Source organism: Medicago sativa, chromosome 8 (genome assembly GCF_051527215.1).
Source record: "Medicago sativa cultivar Bolivia chromosome 8, Bolivia_mono, whole genome shotgun sequence".
Classification (NCBI taxonomy): domain Eukaryota; kingdom Viridiplantae; phylum Streptophyta; class Magnoliopsida; order Fabales; family Fabaceae; genus Medicago; species Medicago sativa.
Window position 1 is genome coordinate 63,936,804 of NC_140756.1, and position 17,799 is coordinate 63,954,602.

At 32.4% G+C, this 17,799-nt stretch overlaps 2 protein-coding genes, 1 long non-coding RNA gene and 1 pseudogene across 11 annotated transcripts; 1 reads left to right on the forward strand and 3 right to left on the reverse strand.

The window, feature by feature from the left end:
* Nucleotides 1–20: 20 nt before the first annotated feature.
* Nucleotides 21–10,825, forward strand: LOC146900439 (uncharacterized). Of its 8 annotated transcripts, XR_015022036.1 has the most exons (8): nucleotides 21–1,494; nucleotides 1,980–2,091; nucleotides 6,493–6,579; nucleotides 6,712–6,790; nucleotides 7,229–7,565; nucleotides 7,698–7,796; nucleotides 7,902–8,462; nucleotides 10,324–10,825. It is a non-coding gene; the product is annotated as an uncharacterized LOC146900439 (long non-coding RNA). The 8 variants fall into 8 exon arrangements; XR_015022031.1 differs by having other exon boundaries at nucleotides 7,229–8,245; nucleotides 8,350–8,462; XR_015022032.1 differs by having other exon boundaries at nucleotides 7,229–8,063; nucleotides 8,350–8,462.
* On the reverse strand, nucleotides 2,131–6,479 carry LOC146900440 (uncharacterized). The gene is made up of 6 exons (XM_085733892.1): nucleotides 5,438–6,479; nucleotides 4,118–5,341; nucleotides 3,808–4,032; nucleotides 3,220–3,720; nucleotides 2,798–3,157; nucleotides 2,131–2,708 (listed from the first exon to the last, which is right to left on the reverse strand). The coding sequence occupies exons 1-6, from the start codon at nucleotides 6,357–6,359 to the stop codon at nucleotides 2,131–2,133; spliced, it is 3,810 nt and encodes a 1,269-aa protein (XP_085590018.1). The 5' UTR covers nucleotides 6,360–6,479.
* On the reverse strand, nucleotides 9,966–13,552 carry LOC146900441 (uncharacterized). 2 transcript variants are annotated; one of them, XM_085733889.1, is made up of 11 exons: nucleotides 13,238–13,552; nucleotides 12,706–12,852; nucleotides 12,167–12,619; nucleotides 11,949–12,073; nucleotides 11,776–11,866; nucleotides 11,553–11,694; nucleotides 11,311–11,468; nucleotides 11,105–11,225; nucleotides 10,822–10,992; nucleotides 10,652–10,723; nucleotides 9,966–10,540 (listed from the first exon to the last, which is right to left on the reverse strand). In XM_085733889.1, the coding sequence occupies exons 3-11, from the start codon at nucleotides 12,280–12,282 to the stop codon at nucleotides 10,268–10,270; spliced, it is 1,269 nt and encodes a 422-aa protein (XP_085590015.1). In that variant the 5' UTR covers nucleotides 12,283–12,619; nucleotides 12,706–12,852; nucleotides 13,238–13,552; the 3' UTR covers nucleotides 9,966–10,267. The 2 variants fall into 2 exon arrangements, with proteins under 2 accessions (XP_085590015.1, XP_085590017.1); XM_085733891.1 differs by lacking the exons at nucleotides 12,706–12,852; nucleotides 13,238–13,552 and having other exon boundaries at nucleotides 12,167–12,691.
* A 3,736-nt stretch (nucleotides 13,553–17,288) lies between these two features.
* On the reverse strand, nucleotides 17,289–17,485 carry LOC146900442 (small nucleolar RNA snoR143; annotated as a pseudogene).
* Between the last annotated feature and the right edge of the window lie 314 nt (nucleotides 17,486–17,799).

Here is a 17,799-nt window from a genome sequence, read left to right on the forward strand (position 1 = left end):
TGAACAACCATTTATGTTAACTAGTAAAAAAACCCGTGCTAACGCACGGGTACCCGTCGGGGTGGATGATTTATACAGTAAAAACTTGAATATATGGTATTTTGTAATTATTAATTTTGAAAATTATTGTTTAGATAATAATGATTTATACATTTTTAAAAAAGATATGATATTCCTGTATAATCATTGTATTGTATTTTAAAATATTTGATATAATGTGTATGTATATATTTGATTGATACGTTATATTGTATAAAAAAATATGATATTTGAGACAATAGTTAAAATAAAATTTATGATAGAGTTGTTGGTGTAAAAAATAGGGGTGAGAATAAGAACATTGTAATGGGCCTTGTAGTACTGGTGCAGCCCAATAGTACAATTATATTTGACCCGGTTTTTGTGTTTAAATAGTCAAGTGCAGCAAAAAAAAAAAATTAGCTACTTTGTTGTTGTGGTTTTTGAGAATGTCTTCTTTCAAAAAATGTTGCAGGAATCTTTTCTTTAATATAGTGTTAAGGTGACATTATGGTTGGTGACATTGTGACATTGACCAACTACAATATCACAAGTGTCTTTCTTTTTTCTCTTTCAATATTTTTTTTTTGTTTCTTTTGACATTGTGGTTGGCCAATATTACCAATGTCATCAACCACAATGTCACCCAAGTATTTTCCGTGTTAATTTATGTGTGCAGTAGCGTTAAGATTCTCCACTTATTTGGAATTGATGTCCGTCATTTTGCATGTGTAACTTTTTGAATTTCATAGATTTCATATTAAAATAAAGGCCAAATACCTCCCTGGGTCCTTTAAGTTTCACGTTTGTAATAAATAGGTCCTTTAAGTTTCGAGTTTGTTTCAGATAGGTCCTTTCTATCAACCTCCGTTAAGGACCTATCTGAAACCTTAGAAACTTAAAGGACCTATCTATAACCTTTGAAACTTAAAGGACATATCTGTTACAAACGTGAAACTTAAAGGACTCAGGGAGGTATTTGGCCTAAAATAAATTACAACTATAAGTATATTTAGTGGTAATATATGGAGAACAGAGCATATATTTAGTAAGTATATATCCAAAGTTGTTATAAGTTTAATTAAGCCATATTTTATATTCTTTATTAAGTTTCTTTCAAAAAAAAAATATTCTTTATTAAGTTCAAGTGTGTTATATCATAAATCAATTATTAGTGTCTCATTAGACTGGGAGCACTCAGGAATCTATTCAGTACTGCAGCATGTGTCGTATTCTTCAAGTTTTGGCATATGCATAAAGTTAGATTCATTTATTGATTTGATCTACCAAGTAACTTTATTCAACTCAATACATTAATGTACATCACATTATTTTTTGCGTGACCCTACAAACACATGCATCCAGTACTGTAGCTAATTGTGGTAAGAAGAAAAAAGCTTTCATACAAAGAGGTTCTGAGTTCAAAAGAGCAGGATGAAGAAGAAGAAGAAAGCTGCAGATCATGGAATTTGAAAGGTATTATTTACATGCATAATGTTCTACAACAGACTTGTCTTTTTTCACAAGTCTGATCTTCACTTGTTATAAAATCGATTATTTATTTTATTTAACTATTTGCATTGTATTTTGACTGATAAGTAGGATGCATGTCAATTAACAGCTTGCTAAGTTAAGAGCTGATAGTTGGTTCAATATTTGGCAGAAATTTAACTGCAAAACTGAAAAATAGCAAAGCCAGATCAACTTATGATTTCTGCATAATTTTGTTGAAGCTTTGTAGATCTCATTTTGTTCATACGATTTTAAAGTTTGTTTCAATTCGTATTTATGATCTAAAAAGAATTAAGTCATAACAGGTATTGGAATTGAATATTAAGACCTTGGATAAGAATTATAAAAGACTAATGTTAATATTAAAAAGGATGAAGTTCATTAAAGATAATAAACAGATTAAATGAAGTAAAGAGCTGTATTTTAGCTTGGTTCCACTATTTTGATAGGTGGAAGTTGAAAATTTGGTAGATCAGCTCTGCAAAAAAGGTTGAATCCTGCAGTTCATGGAATGATATATTAGCTTTGAGGGAAAACAACTCCACATATATCTGAATATTGGTAAGTCATGCTGTTCATAATTTTTATATTACTTACTTGTTAGACATTCTGAAAAACTTCTTTGTAGACAACATTTGTTGTGGTGATTTTGGCAACTTTGTTTTCATCATGGATCAATATCTTGATACCCTTTTTGCTTGTAACTCTTGATATTGCAACATAGATTTGTCCATGACTAAAAACATCTTCTGGCAAATATAGTCCAACCCAATCTAGTGATTGACCTTGTGATTTGTTGATGGTCATTGAATAAGAAACCACAATTGGAAATTGTCTTCTAGTTAATTTGAATGGCCATGGAGACTGAGAAGGTGACATATCCATACGTGGAATGTATGTTATATTTCCATGATGTTTGCCTCCCATGATCTTTGCTTCCAAAACATGGTTAGCCATTTTTGTTACAATCAACCTGGTTCCATTACAAAGCCCTTCAGACTGGTCTATATTTCTCAAAAGCATAATTGGACAGCCAACTTTCAATTTAATCCTATGATTGGGGAGACCTGAAGTACGTAGTGTACATAGGAATTCCGGTGTCAGTACATCAACAATGCTGTTGTCATTAATCTCTGATCTATCAATGGAGTTGGCACTTAGATATTCTTTTTCTTCTCCTGCAGTTACAAACACATTGTTATTGGTTGACCGTCCCCAAAAAATAACACATAATTGACAGTTTTAGTAGATGTAAAGAGTATTTTACCAGGCATTAGACCAAGTACGTATTCATTGATTTGTTCAACCACCTCAATTGTTGATGCTAATATTGCTCTGCTCTTCAAGTACTCATATGATTTGTAATTTTCCAAAAAATTAGGGTAAGTACTGTTGATGATTGCAAGAATAGGATCAGAATATTCAGTGATCAACATTTCAGCAGGGATTGGTATTTCAGCATAACCATCATTTGGTTCACTAATCTTTCCCTCCCCAACACTTAACAGCCAGTTTGAGAATTTTGCTATTTCTTCATTCTCTTCAGAATTTGAACCATGCTTCAATCTCATATTTTGTGTTAATGTTAGGACTTCAATGTGATCCCAAATATATGAAGCATTTATGGGTTAATTTCACAATATCGGACCGATCACAATATCGGACCATGCTTCAATCTCATATTTTGTGTTAATTTCACAATATCGGACCGATCACCTCTGGGAATAACTGGCAAAATCTGTCTAAAATCTTCACCAAAAACTATAACTTTCCCACCAAAAATTTTATCGCACTTGACAGTCTCTGTACTCATTATGTCCTTAAGTGTTCTGTCCAAGCACTCAAAAGTATATCTATGTGCCATTGGTGCTTCATCCCATATGATTAACTTTGTTTGTCTAATAAGGTTTGCCATATCACTATTATGGTCAATATTGCAAGTAGAGTTATCTAATGTTGGGACAGGCATTTTAAACTTAGAATGTGCAGTGCGTCCTCCAGGTAAGAGTAAAGATGCAATGCCACTTGTGGCTACAGTCAATACAATTTCATGTTTTGACCGTAATGCACTTGCCAATGTACGCCACATAAAAGTTTTCCCAGTTCCACCAAAACCATGCAAGAAAAAAACCCCACCTTTCTGATTTGTAACTGCCATCATGATTTTATCATAAATCTTTCTTTGTTCATCTGTTAGATAATGTAACTAATAGGATTAATAAGTAAAACGAAAAGGTATAAGTTGGTTGATTACGTAAAATTGTTGGAAAAATATACTAATACCTGTTAGTGATGCAAACAGTTCTTCAAATTCTGCTTTAAGGGTGGCAGTATCATAATTCCGCTCATCATATATCAGCCTATTCCCTAGTTGCTCAAGAATGTATCCTTTTGGATAAGGTAAAGATGAAAACTCTGTCAAACTTCTCCTACTTGATTGCAACAACTTCTCAATTTCAATTAATGTTAAATTATGAAGTTGTTCATCAGTGAGTTGCAATTCTGAGACACAAAAGATCATGTGTAAATATGTTGTTGAAATGAATGTATGGATTAATAGTAACCAGCTAATAAGTATATTACATACCTTGGTTTTGAGCTAAGTTTCGCTGATCACGTAAAATTCCATCTGACAACCAATGTACAGTGTTCTGCCAAACATGTCTTGGTCTACTCATTGCTCCTGATAACAGCATAATGACAAATAACCTTCGTAGAAAATATCCTGAACCCCATTGAAAAGCTTCTCTAATGGCTCCAATATATTCCTTGTCATCCTTTAGGAATCCCATGGCAAAACAGGCTTCCCTAAAGGTAAGATATTGCACATCACCAACTTTGCGTATTTCTTCATATGTTCTTGGCCCTTTTACAACAGTCAACATCAATCTCAAGTGGAACAACTCGCCAGTTGTTGGTGGTACCCATATTAGTCTACCAATAGTGAATCCCCTCTTCCTTGGTGTCCAACTTCGATTTTTTTTGTTATAAACAAATTTTGTTACAAACTGGCCATAAGTGAGCTCTCTTGCTGCCTCATAAACTTGATTAGCTTGCATCCAAGCTGTGAACATTGATTCTGTTACACTTGCTCTTTCAAGAACATTTTCCATCCGAGAGTGGTCAGTAAAGTATATTGTCTTCTCTCCAACTAAATGGAAAAACATACGCTCAACAGCTGGTTTTCTACCATGAATTGAAAATGATAATATTCTCCAACATGCTTCACTTGGAGATATATATCGACAATCCAGATACTGTTTGATTTCATCAACAGGTTGTTGAAATGAACGTGAATGTTGTTGAGAAGGGACAACTTTTGCTCCGATTCGATCATAACCTTTGTGAATATACTTGAATAAGTATTTAATTGATGAACTTTGGTTGCACCATTCCATATTGATATGAGCTTGGTACTTCAACAACAGTTTTGTGTTGTATGGAACAACATGTCTATTGTCTAAGGCAATACCATTTTTGACAATAGTATGAGTATTTGAACTTCTCTTGTAAACTGGATATCCATCTTGATCTACAATTGTTTGTTCAATGAATTTTTTGGGGAAGAATTTTGAGCACTTGTTATTTTTTGTCATGCAGGGTGAGGACAATCTGGCATGACCACAAGGACCATGAATCATGTGACTTTTGACTAAGTTATACAACTCAACATTCTTATTTGGATCAGGGATCTCTGCAGATATGATTTTGTCTATATCTTCAGGTTTTGGATACTTGCTAGATGGGTGTAAAAAAATGAGAATGTGAGCGTGTGGTAAGCCTCTTTTCTGAAATTCAATGGTGTACATATCTGCGGATAAAAAAAAAAAGATCATTAGAAGAACTTATATATGAAGTCGTATATAAATGCCAGACATTGTATACATTTGAAATTTAAATAACTTACATGCCAACACTTTGCCTAAAATGTGTTTTTTTGTTAGGTCTTTTATCAACTCATCAAACTTGATTTTGAAAACCCTAGAGATGATATCAGGGCGATCTTGAGGTTTCAAGTTGTATTTCGCTAGTTCTCTAGTTATCTCAGGCCACTTTGGATTACATGTAAATGTAATGAAAATGTCTGGGAAACCAACAACACTTGATATTGCCATACCATCAAAATAAAGTTGATCCATGTATCTTTTACTTCCCACAAAGGTCGAAGGCAAAATGACTCTTTTCCCTTGTATAACCTTATGACCTTGGTTATCAGTTAGTTGCCTATATTTACCAACTCTTAACTTAGATTGATTTTTCCTTAACCAATTGAGCCTCTCTGCCTCCATCATTGCATATCCATCGACCAAGAATTGTTGGAGTAGCTTCCTTGAAAGTAGCAACGTCATTGCCTCGTATTTCCTAGTTTGTATTCGAAATGAGAACCATTTTTTGATTGTCAGTCTATTCTTTGCTGTAACAACAGTATCATTTTTATATCGTAGCAGAATTCCTGGACGATACCCATCTTCTCCATAAGGGAATAGCAAAGGGTATTGGAAACCTAGATAACTGGCATGAAATTCATCTATTCGCTGCAAATCCCCACTTTGTCCTTGCAGAATGATATCTCTTTGAGATGCTGAGTCAATGTCTCCTACAATGAGTGCAGCAACTTCACTAACAGTTGGTTTATTGTAGACCCTGCCATCTGTTTTTCTGTCTGAGATAAGTTTCAATCTTACATCTTGAACAGGACCTTGTTTGAGAACATCTCTTGCCATCCTTAAAGCTTTTGCATGGACATTATTAGCATCTAACATGGACTTCAACTGTTTCACAATGTTTTGATCGAGGTCCTTATTGTTACTGATAATCCAATAATACATATGATTAGTTAAATAGGTAATTAACGCCCCAACTGATGATAAATGAAAAAATAACAATGTTGAAGTAATGTTAATGAGTTATGAATACCTGAAACTTCCTATCCTGTTGGCTATCTCATTTTCTGTGTCATAGATATATAGCTGAGCAAATTTCGGACGTTCTCCCTCTAATGGTAGTATACTTCCAATTCTGTGGCATGTCTGGCCATGCATTCGCAAGGTAGGTGGACCTCTTCCTTTTTGTGTTTTATCATCAAACTTCATACCTGGAGATGTAAATGAGAACATAGCATTGTATGTTCTTGCATTAGCCTGATAATTTTTGCTCTCTGATCCATGGTTTTGAAATAAGAGAGTCTGAAGCAGTTCTGGAGGTTGTTCTAGAAGTGGGAGCTGTACATTTCCACCATTGCAGCATATTTGGAACTTTGGTTTGCAACTATTCCTTGACTTTTCTTTCCTTTCTTGATACCACATTAAAGCTCCGCAATGTTGACATTCCCAATTAGGATCTCCAATATCACCATAAACTGTGTCTATTTCATAAAAGATAAAATATAAGTAATGATATTGTTCAATGATACAATAATATTATAGCATTCACATTAAAACTGAATTTGGACTTACCCTGCAAGTCAGTCTCATCTTCATATTGAATATCAATATCACTTTCAGAATCAGAATCAGTTTCAATATGATCAGTTCCTTCAGAATCTGAATCTGTAGAATCTTCATTGATGTTGTCATTCTCTTGAGTTGTTTGTTGTAGTGTTTTTGACATTGTTTCAAAGTATTCAGAATCTGTTGCAATTTGTTTGCGTTTAAGCTGAACTTGAGGTCCTGACCCACTACATTGGTGATCTGTTAAGGGAGGTTGTGGAGTTGCATTTGGTGATTGAGTGGGATTTCTGTGGATATCCTGAGAACTGCTACTGACACTTGGATGTGTGGCATCTAGACTCGCTAACAAATTGGTTAGAATCTTCTCAACTGGTTGTGACATTGATGGTATGTTTGATTTTGGATTTAATTGCTTCTTGGATCTTGGATTGTTTTGTTTGACACTGCATTCAACTGTGCACTTTCGAGGAACATGAGAACATGAACTGGATTTGCCCTTTTGCTGAAGCTTTGGTGATGTATTCTTAACATCTGAAGGTTGCCCCCTTGTCTTTTTACTGGTACTAATCCTTGATGTTTTACCAGGTGGGATTTTTGTGGTGTTTGTTTCAGTAGAATGAGATAAACCACTAAACTTTGTTTTCTTACTTTGAACTGGGTCTGCAATTGAGTCAAGTACCTCCTTTTGACTCCATTTCTTGTTGATTGAATTCTCAGTACAGACATCATTGCGCTTTTTTCCAACTTGAGGTGATATAGTTGAAATGTTGACAGGTTGAATTGTTTCATCAAATTTGTTCATCAAATTTAATCCAGGTACATTTCTCCTAACTGTTTGAGTTGAATCCAATATGTTTGAATATAAATTTGAGAATTGGGTATGATTGGTAACATGGTACTGAGAATTGCATTGAATGTTAGGCATGTTGATAGGAAACTCAGATAATGTTGGCTTCACAGCAGATGTGTGTAGATATTTTTCCTGGCTGCTACAATAATAAGCATCTGACACAGTTTGAGAATTGTGCTTATATTGTAGTTTATCAAATGCAGCACATAATGTTGGAGGTTGAATGTTTTCAGGTAAGTTGCCTGACTTATGTGCTCCTCTTATCTCCTTAGATAATGGATAATGAGGAGGTAGATTCTGTATGTTCTCAAGAGGAGTAAATCCAGTTACCTTCCTCTTAAGTGTGTGAGTGTAGTTCATGATAGAATGATTGTAAGTTGGCAGTTGGGTATTCTTGGCAGAATGATACTGAGAAGTGAGTTGAATCTTAGGCATGTTAATAGCAAACTCTGTTGATGTTGACTTTGATCTTGCCTTTTTAGCTGATGTTTGTCCCTTTTTCTTTTCAACACCAAGCAGATTTGGAACTCGTAAAGGCTCAACATTGATATTCTTTGGTAGTAGATGAATAGGAGTACAGTTGGGTGATGGTTGACTGTTTTCACACCAATTACCTGACTCACTTAAAACAGGTAAATTTGCTTCTGATTTCTGGTTAAATGACTTTAACTGAGAAGGTGGAGTATGTGTGTTGGCATGCCCTGGTGTTTTAGACTGTGAAGTTTGAGTTAGGTTATTTACTGATGAAGTAATATCAGAAAGGGGGGTTGCTGGTCTAGCTCTCTTAGATGCAACATTCTTCTTATTATTTGTCAACAACCTTCTTTTCTTATCTGCTGCAGTGTTAGGGTCATCGTCCATAACTTTTTTTTCCTTCATCTGTGAAAGATTGTATTCAACAACAACTGTTATGAATATAGTTATCACACAAAGTCTTGATTTCTTAGTAATGATGTCTGAAACTTAAAACTACATAGCATTTATAGCAGTTAACATTGTCCAGTTTAGTGGTAACAATTACAAAATGGTAACATTCACATGAATAGTTGTCTAAGAGTAAAGGATAATAAATAATGATGTTAACAAAAAACTGATGTACAACAGATTATTAAAAAATGTTGAGTTCATATGCAATGGTCAGTTTTAAATGCTGAACACTAAACTGGATAAAATGATACATACCTTCGTTTAACGTGTTTTGGACAGAAGATGTTATATAATCTAAGTATCCATTAAAACTGCTTCCTGCTATTGAAGTTTATGATATCATGATCTTGAGGTTCAACAGATAAACTTTGTATGAGTTTGTTTCATTAGCAGGCATTAATATTTGTTCCCCAGACAACAGTGTAATAGTATAATAAGGTATATTATTAGTTGTTATGTTAAAATATTATTAATCAAACAGTGTCGTACTTGGTCCAATAGTATAATTGTTTGCCTCAATTTATGTGAGCTGTACAGTGAAAATCACAGTCTATATATTATAGAGGTTATAATAAAAAAAATACAGTATTCCAATATATTGAGGTTATTGCAGTGAGATGTCTCAAGTAATAGTCTATTTCAGCCTTAATGGCTGGTGTTGTTGTTATTTACTGTTCACGCATTAAATGCATGGCAGAAAAGAGTAATGTGATTGTTTTGAATCTGTCTTGTCGAAGGTATGGTTGCTGTTTGTAATGATAGTAAGTAAGGAATTATATCTTCTTCAACTGAATAGTTACCATCCAATGTTTGTAACATGTCATTATGATGTGGCTTATACTGATTAAGTTGATAGGGCAGTATAGTTTGAACTAAAACATGACTTATTGTACATCCTCTTTGAACAATAACATTGGCAATGGTAAAGTGAATATATTGTATAAGTAGCTTTTTCATAAATCTGTTTAGTTTTGTAATTGATGATTTGAACTAAAGTTAAAACAATGAACTTTGTAAGTTTGTGGTTAGTACCATTAAGCATTTTTTCTTATAAAACACAGTTTGTATGTTTATATTCACCCTTACATAGATCATACCAATGTAAATATCTTTAGAAAGTGTATGAAAAAATGTTTATCTACAACTATGATATCTTTAACGTAAATATTTAAGCTGACATTATGTAGATATGAATTTGCCAAAAGATGGAGCATAAACTTACAAACACCAACAAATAATATCCCAAAATGAGTGACCTTATAGTGGTTCACTTATAATAGCAGTTTGATAGACATAAACATAAGTTGAAAATAGGTACAGATGTCTGATTTCACTTTTTGGTAGTTCTAAACCAAAAGTGAACAAAGTATTAATTAGTTACAAAACATGGTATGTATTACCAACAGGTTATATCTGAATAGGATGCATAGAGCATTTGGAAACAGTTTGATATCACCCTATATGGTGTTGTTTACCATGCAAAATACAAAATACATAACAACAACAGTGTTTATTTTTTCTCCTGTTTGATAAGCTTAACCCTTTTAGAAGAAGAGTTTTTTGCAGGAATGATATCATCAAGGTTGATAGGCTGGATTGTGCGATCACTTGAACCACTCAAAGCATGGGTAGTAGCAGGAAGAGGTGTGGTGGAAGCAGGTGTAAGTTGGCTGAGTGAGTCGCAGTTCTTGCTTACTTCAACATTCTTCATCTTGCTGACAGGGGTTTGCATCTGACTAAGTGTCATATCAGGATCAAATTCAGATGTTGCAGATGCAGCATGCTGAACATATGTTTAAACACATAAAGGTTTGAGTATTGATTCATGATCATACATAAACAATATACACTATATCTGCTTTAGTTGGTAACATAAAGGTTAGTTATAACTTACAGCTGAGATAGTAACATCATCACTCTCAACTTGCATGTCCTGACTCATATCAGCTGGTCCAACATTGTTATTCTGTGGTGCATGTTGATTGTATATATTACATAGTGTATAGTAGTTAGATATTGATATTGACAATATGAATACAATAACTATTAGAGTAGTTAATTAACCTGATGTTCAGGGAATTTGTTCTTAATCTGATCAACAAAACCTTCTCCATCCTTCAAAGTAACAACTGAGCATGTCTTCCATTTAGGTTGCCATTTAACCTTAGCCACAATGTTTTTCCCAGCAAGGGAGTCCATAAGCATAGGATACTCCAAACGATTAGTTATCCCAGCCTGTGTGGGAAAAGCCATGAAAGGTAGTCTTAAATATTTGAACATAATTTGTTGAGAAGTGGGTCAAAATGTAAACCAACAATTTATACATTAAAGAAAACTGTTGAATAACCTGAATCAAATTAGTCCGTAGCTGAGCAGCAGAAATTCCCAACAATTGTGTAACTTCACGGTCCCAAATAACAAAGGTAGACTTATGATCTTCATAAGAAACATCAGCTTCCAGTTTGTACCTATACCATGGAATCAAAGAGGATGTATTTCAGAAATTCTAACATAATTATTGATAATAATGTAGACAAAATTGAAGATATATACCTGACAATTTCAGTCTCAGTGTTGTGGCCATCTTCACAAGTATAAGGAGGTTTGTCGCCTCTAGCAATCTTAGGACACTTGTGACATGCAAAAAAGTACCAACCATGCTTAGTAGAATTAACTTTCACAATTTTTGCAACAGTGACGCAATAACTGATCTGAAAATTTGTCAAAGTAGGGGTAATGTTAGGAAACAGAAAGTATAAAATGGAAGTAGTGGATGTAGTTTTTAAAGGTGAAACCTGGTCCAGCTGGATGATGTTAGATAGTGGGAGAATCATAGAATTTGAGAGTAGATCTGCCTCAGAAGAAAGTTGTGAACTTCCATATGATTGGGTACACATGATTTGGCTTTGGGACTGAGCCTGGTCAGCTTGAGGTAAACTAATAACCACTTATTATAGTTAGTGGAAAAATTGTATATTCAATGTAACTAACAAAAAGACAAAAATAACAACAACCAACCTTGCTTTGAACAGATTGATCTCAGGAATGTTGTCATTGATGTATAACTTAGTGTAACCATAAGTGTTTGAAACACTTAGTGGAAAGCGTCCTGTTTGACATTGGAACATAATTGTTTGATTCAAACATAAGTGAATGTTAGTAGATAGATATAACAGAAGTAGAGGTCAAACCTTCTTCCTTGATTTTGGCATACTCCATCATCACAATGACCGGTCCACCTTCCTTCCTTTCACTGTTAAAATTAATAAATTTTGCAGCATAATCTTCCCATAAAGTGCAGTTCAGAGGGATGTCACTACATTGCAAATATATAACAATATATAACATTAATGTTGTTTCTAAATATTAACCACAATAAGGGTTTTAGGCAATTGTGTAACATACACACCTTAGGTCTTTCATAGTAAAGTTGATCTGTAGTTTTTTCCCAGTACCTTCATTCAGCTGGCAATATCTCATCTCCTGGACAAGTCCAATAACATCTTGCAAAAAAAAACATGACATGATGATAAAAAACAAACGAATCCAAGTAAATCCTTAATGTAAGTAAAACATAAGTAGAAATGAACTCACTGACTAAGACATCAGGTTTCCATTTGAGAGAAATGATTTCTGCAAAAGGCTTGAATTTGATCTGAGGTTTAGGGATATCATGAGCATTTATGTGTTCAGCATTAGTTCCACCGGTCCATTTTAACAAAAACTTATGTTCTGAAGCCTTGAACACTAAATTATTGCTAACAACTTGAAAGTTACTCAGAGTGCATGTAGTGTTTTCGACTAAGATTTTGTCATAAACAGCTTTATACCCAGTAGGTATAATCGCTTGTATATCATTACCCTAATAAGGAGACAACCAAATCATTGTAAGGAAATAAATTTTGTTAAGTTAAAACTGGTAACAATATATAAAGTATAGAAGGTGACCTTAGCATCAACAATGACAATCTCAAGATGTTCCCTCCCATCCTTAACAACGGTCCATTTGTCCTTAACTCTAACAGCTAATTTCCAGAAATCTTTCTTGTCCGTGACATCACTGATAAACTCAACTGGTCTTTCCATTTTTCAGATCTAAGTAAAAAAATATAACATAATTATTAGGATGAATGTAAGTTGAAAGCGCAGATATTGTTGAAGCATTTTGTGAAATGTTTAAACAAAACTGAAAACAAACATGTAAAAGATGAACATGAACACATTGAAAGGTTGGAACAAAACTGAAAACAAACATATAAAAGGAAGAACATGAAAGCATATTAAAAATATGAACATGAAACCATTGAAAGGTTTAAACAAAACTGAAAACAAACATATAAACGATGAACATGAAACCATTGAAAATATGAAATAATGTTTTCGTTGTAAAACTGATGTAGAAAAATCAAAATCGAATGACTGTGTTGAATGGAAACTGGAAAAGTGAATAGTAAATTTGAGATTGAGAAGAGTATTTTACCAGGCAGAAGTATGAGAGAGGGATCGAATGAGAATGCTTGGTAGAAAATATTGAAGTATGGTTATATTTTTAAGTTATCTCATAGTCTATGTTGATTTGATTGGAAGCTGTAAACTTGATATTTGAACCAAAAGTGTACTTGAAAATCTGCCACCAAAAAGTATTGAGTTCAGTTTAGTTCCAATGGAGTGGGTAAGTTAGAATCATGTGCAAATAAAGCAAACCAATCTAATTGTTTCAGTTACATGATGTAATTTGCGTTTTGTGATGTCATTTAGTTAGAAATGTAAATTATTAGACTACTTTTGCCCCTAGATTTGAGACGTTTACCGTAGAAGGGTTTAAGGGCATAAAAAGGTTTTCCACAACATGTTCTTTTCTTATATTAAAGGGGATATATGGCTTTATATTAATGTCACATGATATATTATAGTATAAAATATACTCTACATATGCAACTATTCACACACGTGACCTCATGTAAATTCTGCCGGAATTGCAATTTCAATTATTAGCTATGATTACTTTGTCAAAGGGAAGAGGTCAAGACAAAAGTGTAGAAGTCAATATACAAAGAGAGAATTAGACCCTAACAAATAAAATTGTACTTCTCACAGTAGTGTTCTAAATTGTGGTCTGCAACAGCATTTGCAATAGGTATTTTTGTTGAATGACAAATGTTATTAGTCAGCTGTTATATTAATATTTACTTAATTCATGTTTCCGCAATATCAAGTTTGTAACAAACTGCAACTGCTACCAAAATTGCAGTTTAGAGTCGTGACATGTACATGTACAATTTGTAATTCCTTTCTCGGTATGGAGTGATAAATTAAATGTTTGACACGAGCAACTATATAAAAATACACTTGACACGATTGTTGATGTGACGGAAAGAGGACGAGAAATCAATAAAAAAAAAAACATACAATCGTATGACAACCCTATTTTTATACGGTGTCCGACAACTTTTGAGTTGTTCAAATAACTTTTCTCGAATGAAAAATGTATTGAAACAAGGTTTAAGCTTGTGGTGAAAATAATAAGATAAAGTCAACTAGTTATTTATGCCACAAGACAACAGTTATGTTAGTTTTCCAGTTCAACTTTTAAATTCAACGAAGCTCAGAGGGAAGGAAACTTATAGTATGGCATATATTATCAATCATGCAGGCGAAGTTCCAGCAAAATCATTGTCAGTTTGACTTTTACTATATTTTTTATTTTGAGGGATGACTTTTACTATATACTATCAACATTAATTAAAATTATATTGGTTTAAATATTTAATTCAAACCCTGAAATGGCATAATTCAAGGGAATATTACGATCTTTCACTTAAAAATACAAACTTATATATACACTTTTAGGAGATAGTGACTAATTATGATATAAATTATTTCAAGTAATCACTAATCAAAATATTGGCTTGTTGGATAGTGGACAGCATTTTATGTTTGTTTGGGAACAAAGAATCGCAGTGTTTCTCAACGTTTTATGCTTCATTAGATTCAACCCTTTATGCTTTTCTTTCACCTGTTTACCAATTATTAAACGTTATTAGGAAATCACAATGAAGCTATTCATTTTGAATGCTTAAAAGTGGTTCTTGTGTATAAAGATGAGATCTTTTTATTTTGTTGTCAGTCTAGTGGCCAAGAGAGACGTGCTCATTAAGGATCATAATCTCATAATACGATCTCCGATTGCTTCATTTTATTCACAAATTATTCATAAATTTATGAGGGAATTTTACTGAATGTTCATTTTGTAAATGGCAGAAAATGTGTTCCGTAATTTTTTTTTTTATTGACAAATCATGTCACTCATTTCAATTTGTGAATAATATGATTCTATTTTTTTTGAAAAAAATAATATAATTGTTGGAATAAAACTATGCATCTAAAAAATATAAAATTTAATAAGAGATTAGACTTAAGTAATGTGCTTCATCTAACCATTAGGCTACTTGATAAAAAAATATTTTTCAATAGGCTACTTGAATATATATAAGAGTAAATTACATTCTCCTTTAAAGAAATGCTTAAATTACACTCACCTTTTATGTAAAAATATACACTCTTCTCCCCTCTTATGCAAAACATACTAGAAAAAATTACACTTTTCTCCCTTAAAAGAAGCTTGAATCACATTATTTTCCTCTCTTATGTTAACATCTACACTTCCTATTGGGGTGATGTGCAAAGGTTGAGTTTTTGGAAACCATTATTAAATAGTATCAAGAATTAGAAAAGCAGAAACTTATCTTTGGGTAGTTGTCTAGTTCTTCTAAAGTTTTCATGTAATCTCTTCATGTCTATTTTCTTTCTTTCTTTAAGACTCCCACTTATATCATTTCTTGCGAGCGGGTCCTTCAAAATCAGCTAATCACTTGTTTTTGAATTGTAATTTCTTCAACAATATTTGGTGGCATGTTCGACATTCAATTGGTTTCTCTTCATTTGATCCTTCAAGTATTTTAGATCAGTTTATGTAGTTTGGATTTTTATGTATGTTATTTGGTTTTCACGTGTTTAGTTAATTTGAAAAGAGATGAATAATAGAATGAATATTTAGGCAAAAGGAAGTCTCTATTCATCATCTTTTAGATAAAGTCATATTGCTTTCCTATTGATGGTTGAAGGCAAAATATGTTAATTTAATCTTTGGTAATCATGTTTGGTGGCTTAGCCATTTCCCTTGTTTGGACATTCCTCTTGTTGTTCTTTTGGACTCTGTTGTTCTCTTTAGTACATCTTATGCTATGAGGAACACTTTTTAATGTTAATATAATCTATTTCGGCTTGTTCAAAACAAAAATAAAATCTACACTTTTCTCCCTTTAAATTAATTTTATGTAAAAGTATAGTAATGAAAATTTTACACGCAAAAGACGGTAAAAAAGGGTGCAAATCCATTTTTATTATTATCAAATTCGAAACATTACAAAATAAAATTAATTTTTAAAAAATGACTAAAACCACTAAAACATGGGTATTTAAAAATTTATTTAATATTTTCAATCATTAAGTTCCTTAAAAAAATGATTAAGTTAATTATAAAATAATTAAATTTAGTTATCATCGACATTGAAATAAAAAGAAATGAGTTTTTTTCTTGGTGGATCAAAATTTATGGATATCATAAAAAAAAAATTAATTTTAAAATGGATTAAAGTGAAACACATAAATTATTTTTAAGGGGAGTAGTTGTATTGTTGTAATACAAACATCTTTTAGGGGAAGTTAGTATAATTTATTTTAAGTTTTTACTTTTAAGAGATGATAGTGTCTATTATAAAATAAGAGGGGAAGAAAGCATAATTCAAATTTAATCAAGAGACGAATAGTAGGGCAGAAATATAAAATTTTAATTAAATATATTTACTAATAAAGAAAAATTAAAATTTTAATAAGTTCAAACATCTCATGTATTGTTCTTAAATTCTACATGAAAATATTTAGAGTAGGTTTCCCTCTACATTTTAGATGTCTTACTTTTAATCTAAGGAAGAAATATAGTTGATTTGTGAATGTATTAAACTTGATAAGTTAGACATATGTAATAATTGTACAAAGCTCATACATTCTAGTATTATTTTTAAGTTAGATTATGAATATATATTATAATCCAACACAAAAATAATAACATTAGATGAATAAGCCTCGTACAACTAACTACTTTTTAAAAATTATCAAACATTAGACACACAAACCAAACGTAACTCATGTATTTAAAATATGATTTCAAATTACATGCCAAAATGAATGGATGAAAGGATTTCAATTGAGTCCAGAAAGGCGAATACAAGCCGGTGCATATTTTTTTAGTGTTGGTTGGAGTTTGAACCCCAACCTTGCATATATTATGCATTGTCTATACCAACTGAGTTAAGCTCACGTGCATATATTTGATAATATGTTAACGTCTCTTACCAAAATAAAATTGAAATACATTGTTTTTTTTTTTTTGTGTGTTGGTTAAAATCTGTTTGATAACTAACTCAAACTTACTAATTCACAATATAAGGAAAGATTGATAGATGAAGCAAAAATGTAAGATGGAATTAGTAGACAAACCGCATTAATAGGCCGTTAATCTGAATTTAATGAAGATTGAATGTAAGATTGAATGTAAGATCCATCTTAGCAGTTGTCTGGCTGCTTGCTGATTTAATAGCTCTTAATCTATGCACTTTGTTTCAAGATCGCTCTATATTATAAGAGACCTAAGATATACAAAGTGCATATTCAAAAATTTAAATACAAGAATCAATTTATGGTTCTACATCGCACTTGTGAATATTTCTTACATAATTTTAATGACATTTAGGAAAATTGATTAACTACTTTCAGGAGTGAAATTTCCACCAATTCATCAAATAGTTAAAGAAAATCGAAAAAAATTTGAAAATAAAGAACAATAAACGAAAGGCCTTAGGCGATTTACCAACACTTTAGTAACCACTTTAGTGCACAGAGACAAATTGTGTCACTCATTTCAAATTTTGAATGATTCTATTTTTTTTTTTAAATTGTTAGAATAAAACTATGCAACTAAGA

What these genes read in the sequence shown, in the direction of transcription:
- LOC146900440 (XM_085733892.1), bottom strand. Translation starts at nt 6,359, where the DNA reads ATGTATTATTGGATTATCAGTAACAATAAGGACCTCGATCAAAACATT. An exon ending in TGCATCACTAACAGGTATTA is followed by an intron (nt 3,721 to 3,807) that starts GTATATTTTTCC and finishes ATTATCTAACAG; the next exon opens with ATGAACAAAGAAAGATTTAT. An exon ending in CGTACTTGGTCTAATGCCTG is followed by an intron (nt 2,709 to 2,797) that starts GTAAAATACTCT and finishes TTGTAACTGCAG; the next exon opens with GAGAAGAAAAAGAATATCTA.
- LOC146900441 (XM_085733889.1), bottom strand. Translation starts at nt 12,282, where the DNA reads ATGTCATGTTTTTTTTTGCAAGATGTTATTGGACTTGTCCAGGAGATG. An exon ending in ACATCATCCAGCTGGACCAG is followed by an intron (nt 11,469 to 11,552) that starts GTTTCACCTTTA and finishes ACAAATTTTCAG; the next exon opens with ATCAGTTATTGCGTCACTGT. An exon ending in ACAAATTCCCTGAACATCAG is followed by an intron (nt 10,724 to 10,821) that starts GTTAATTAACTA and finishes CATGCACCACAG; the next exon opens with AATAACAATGTTGGACCAGC.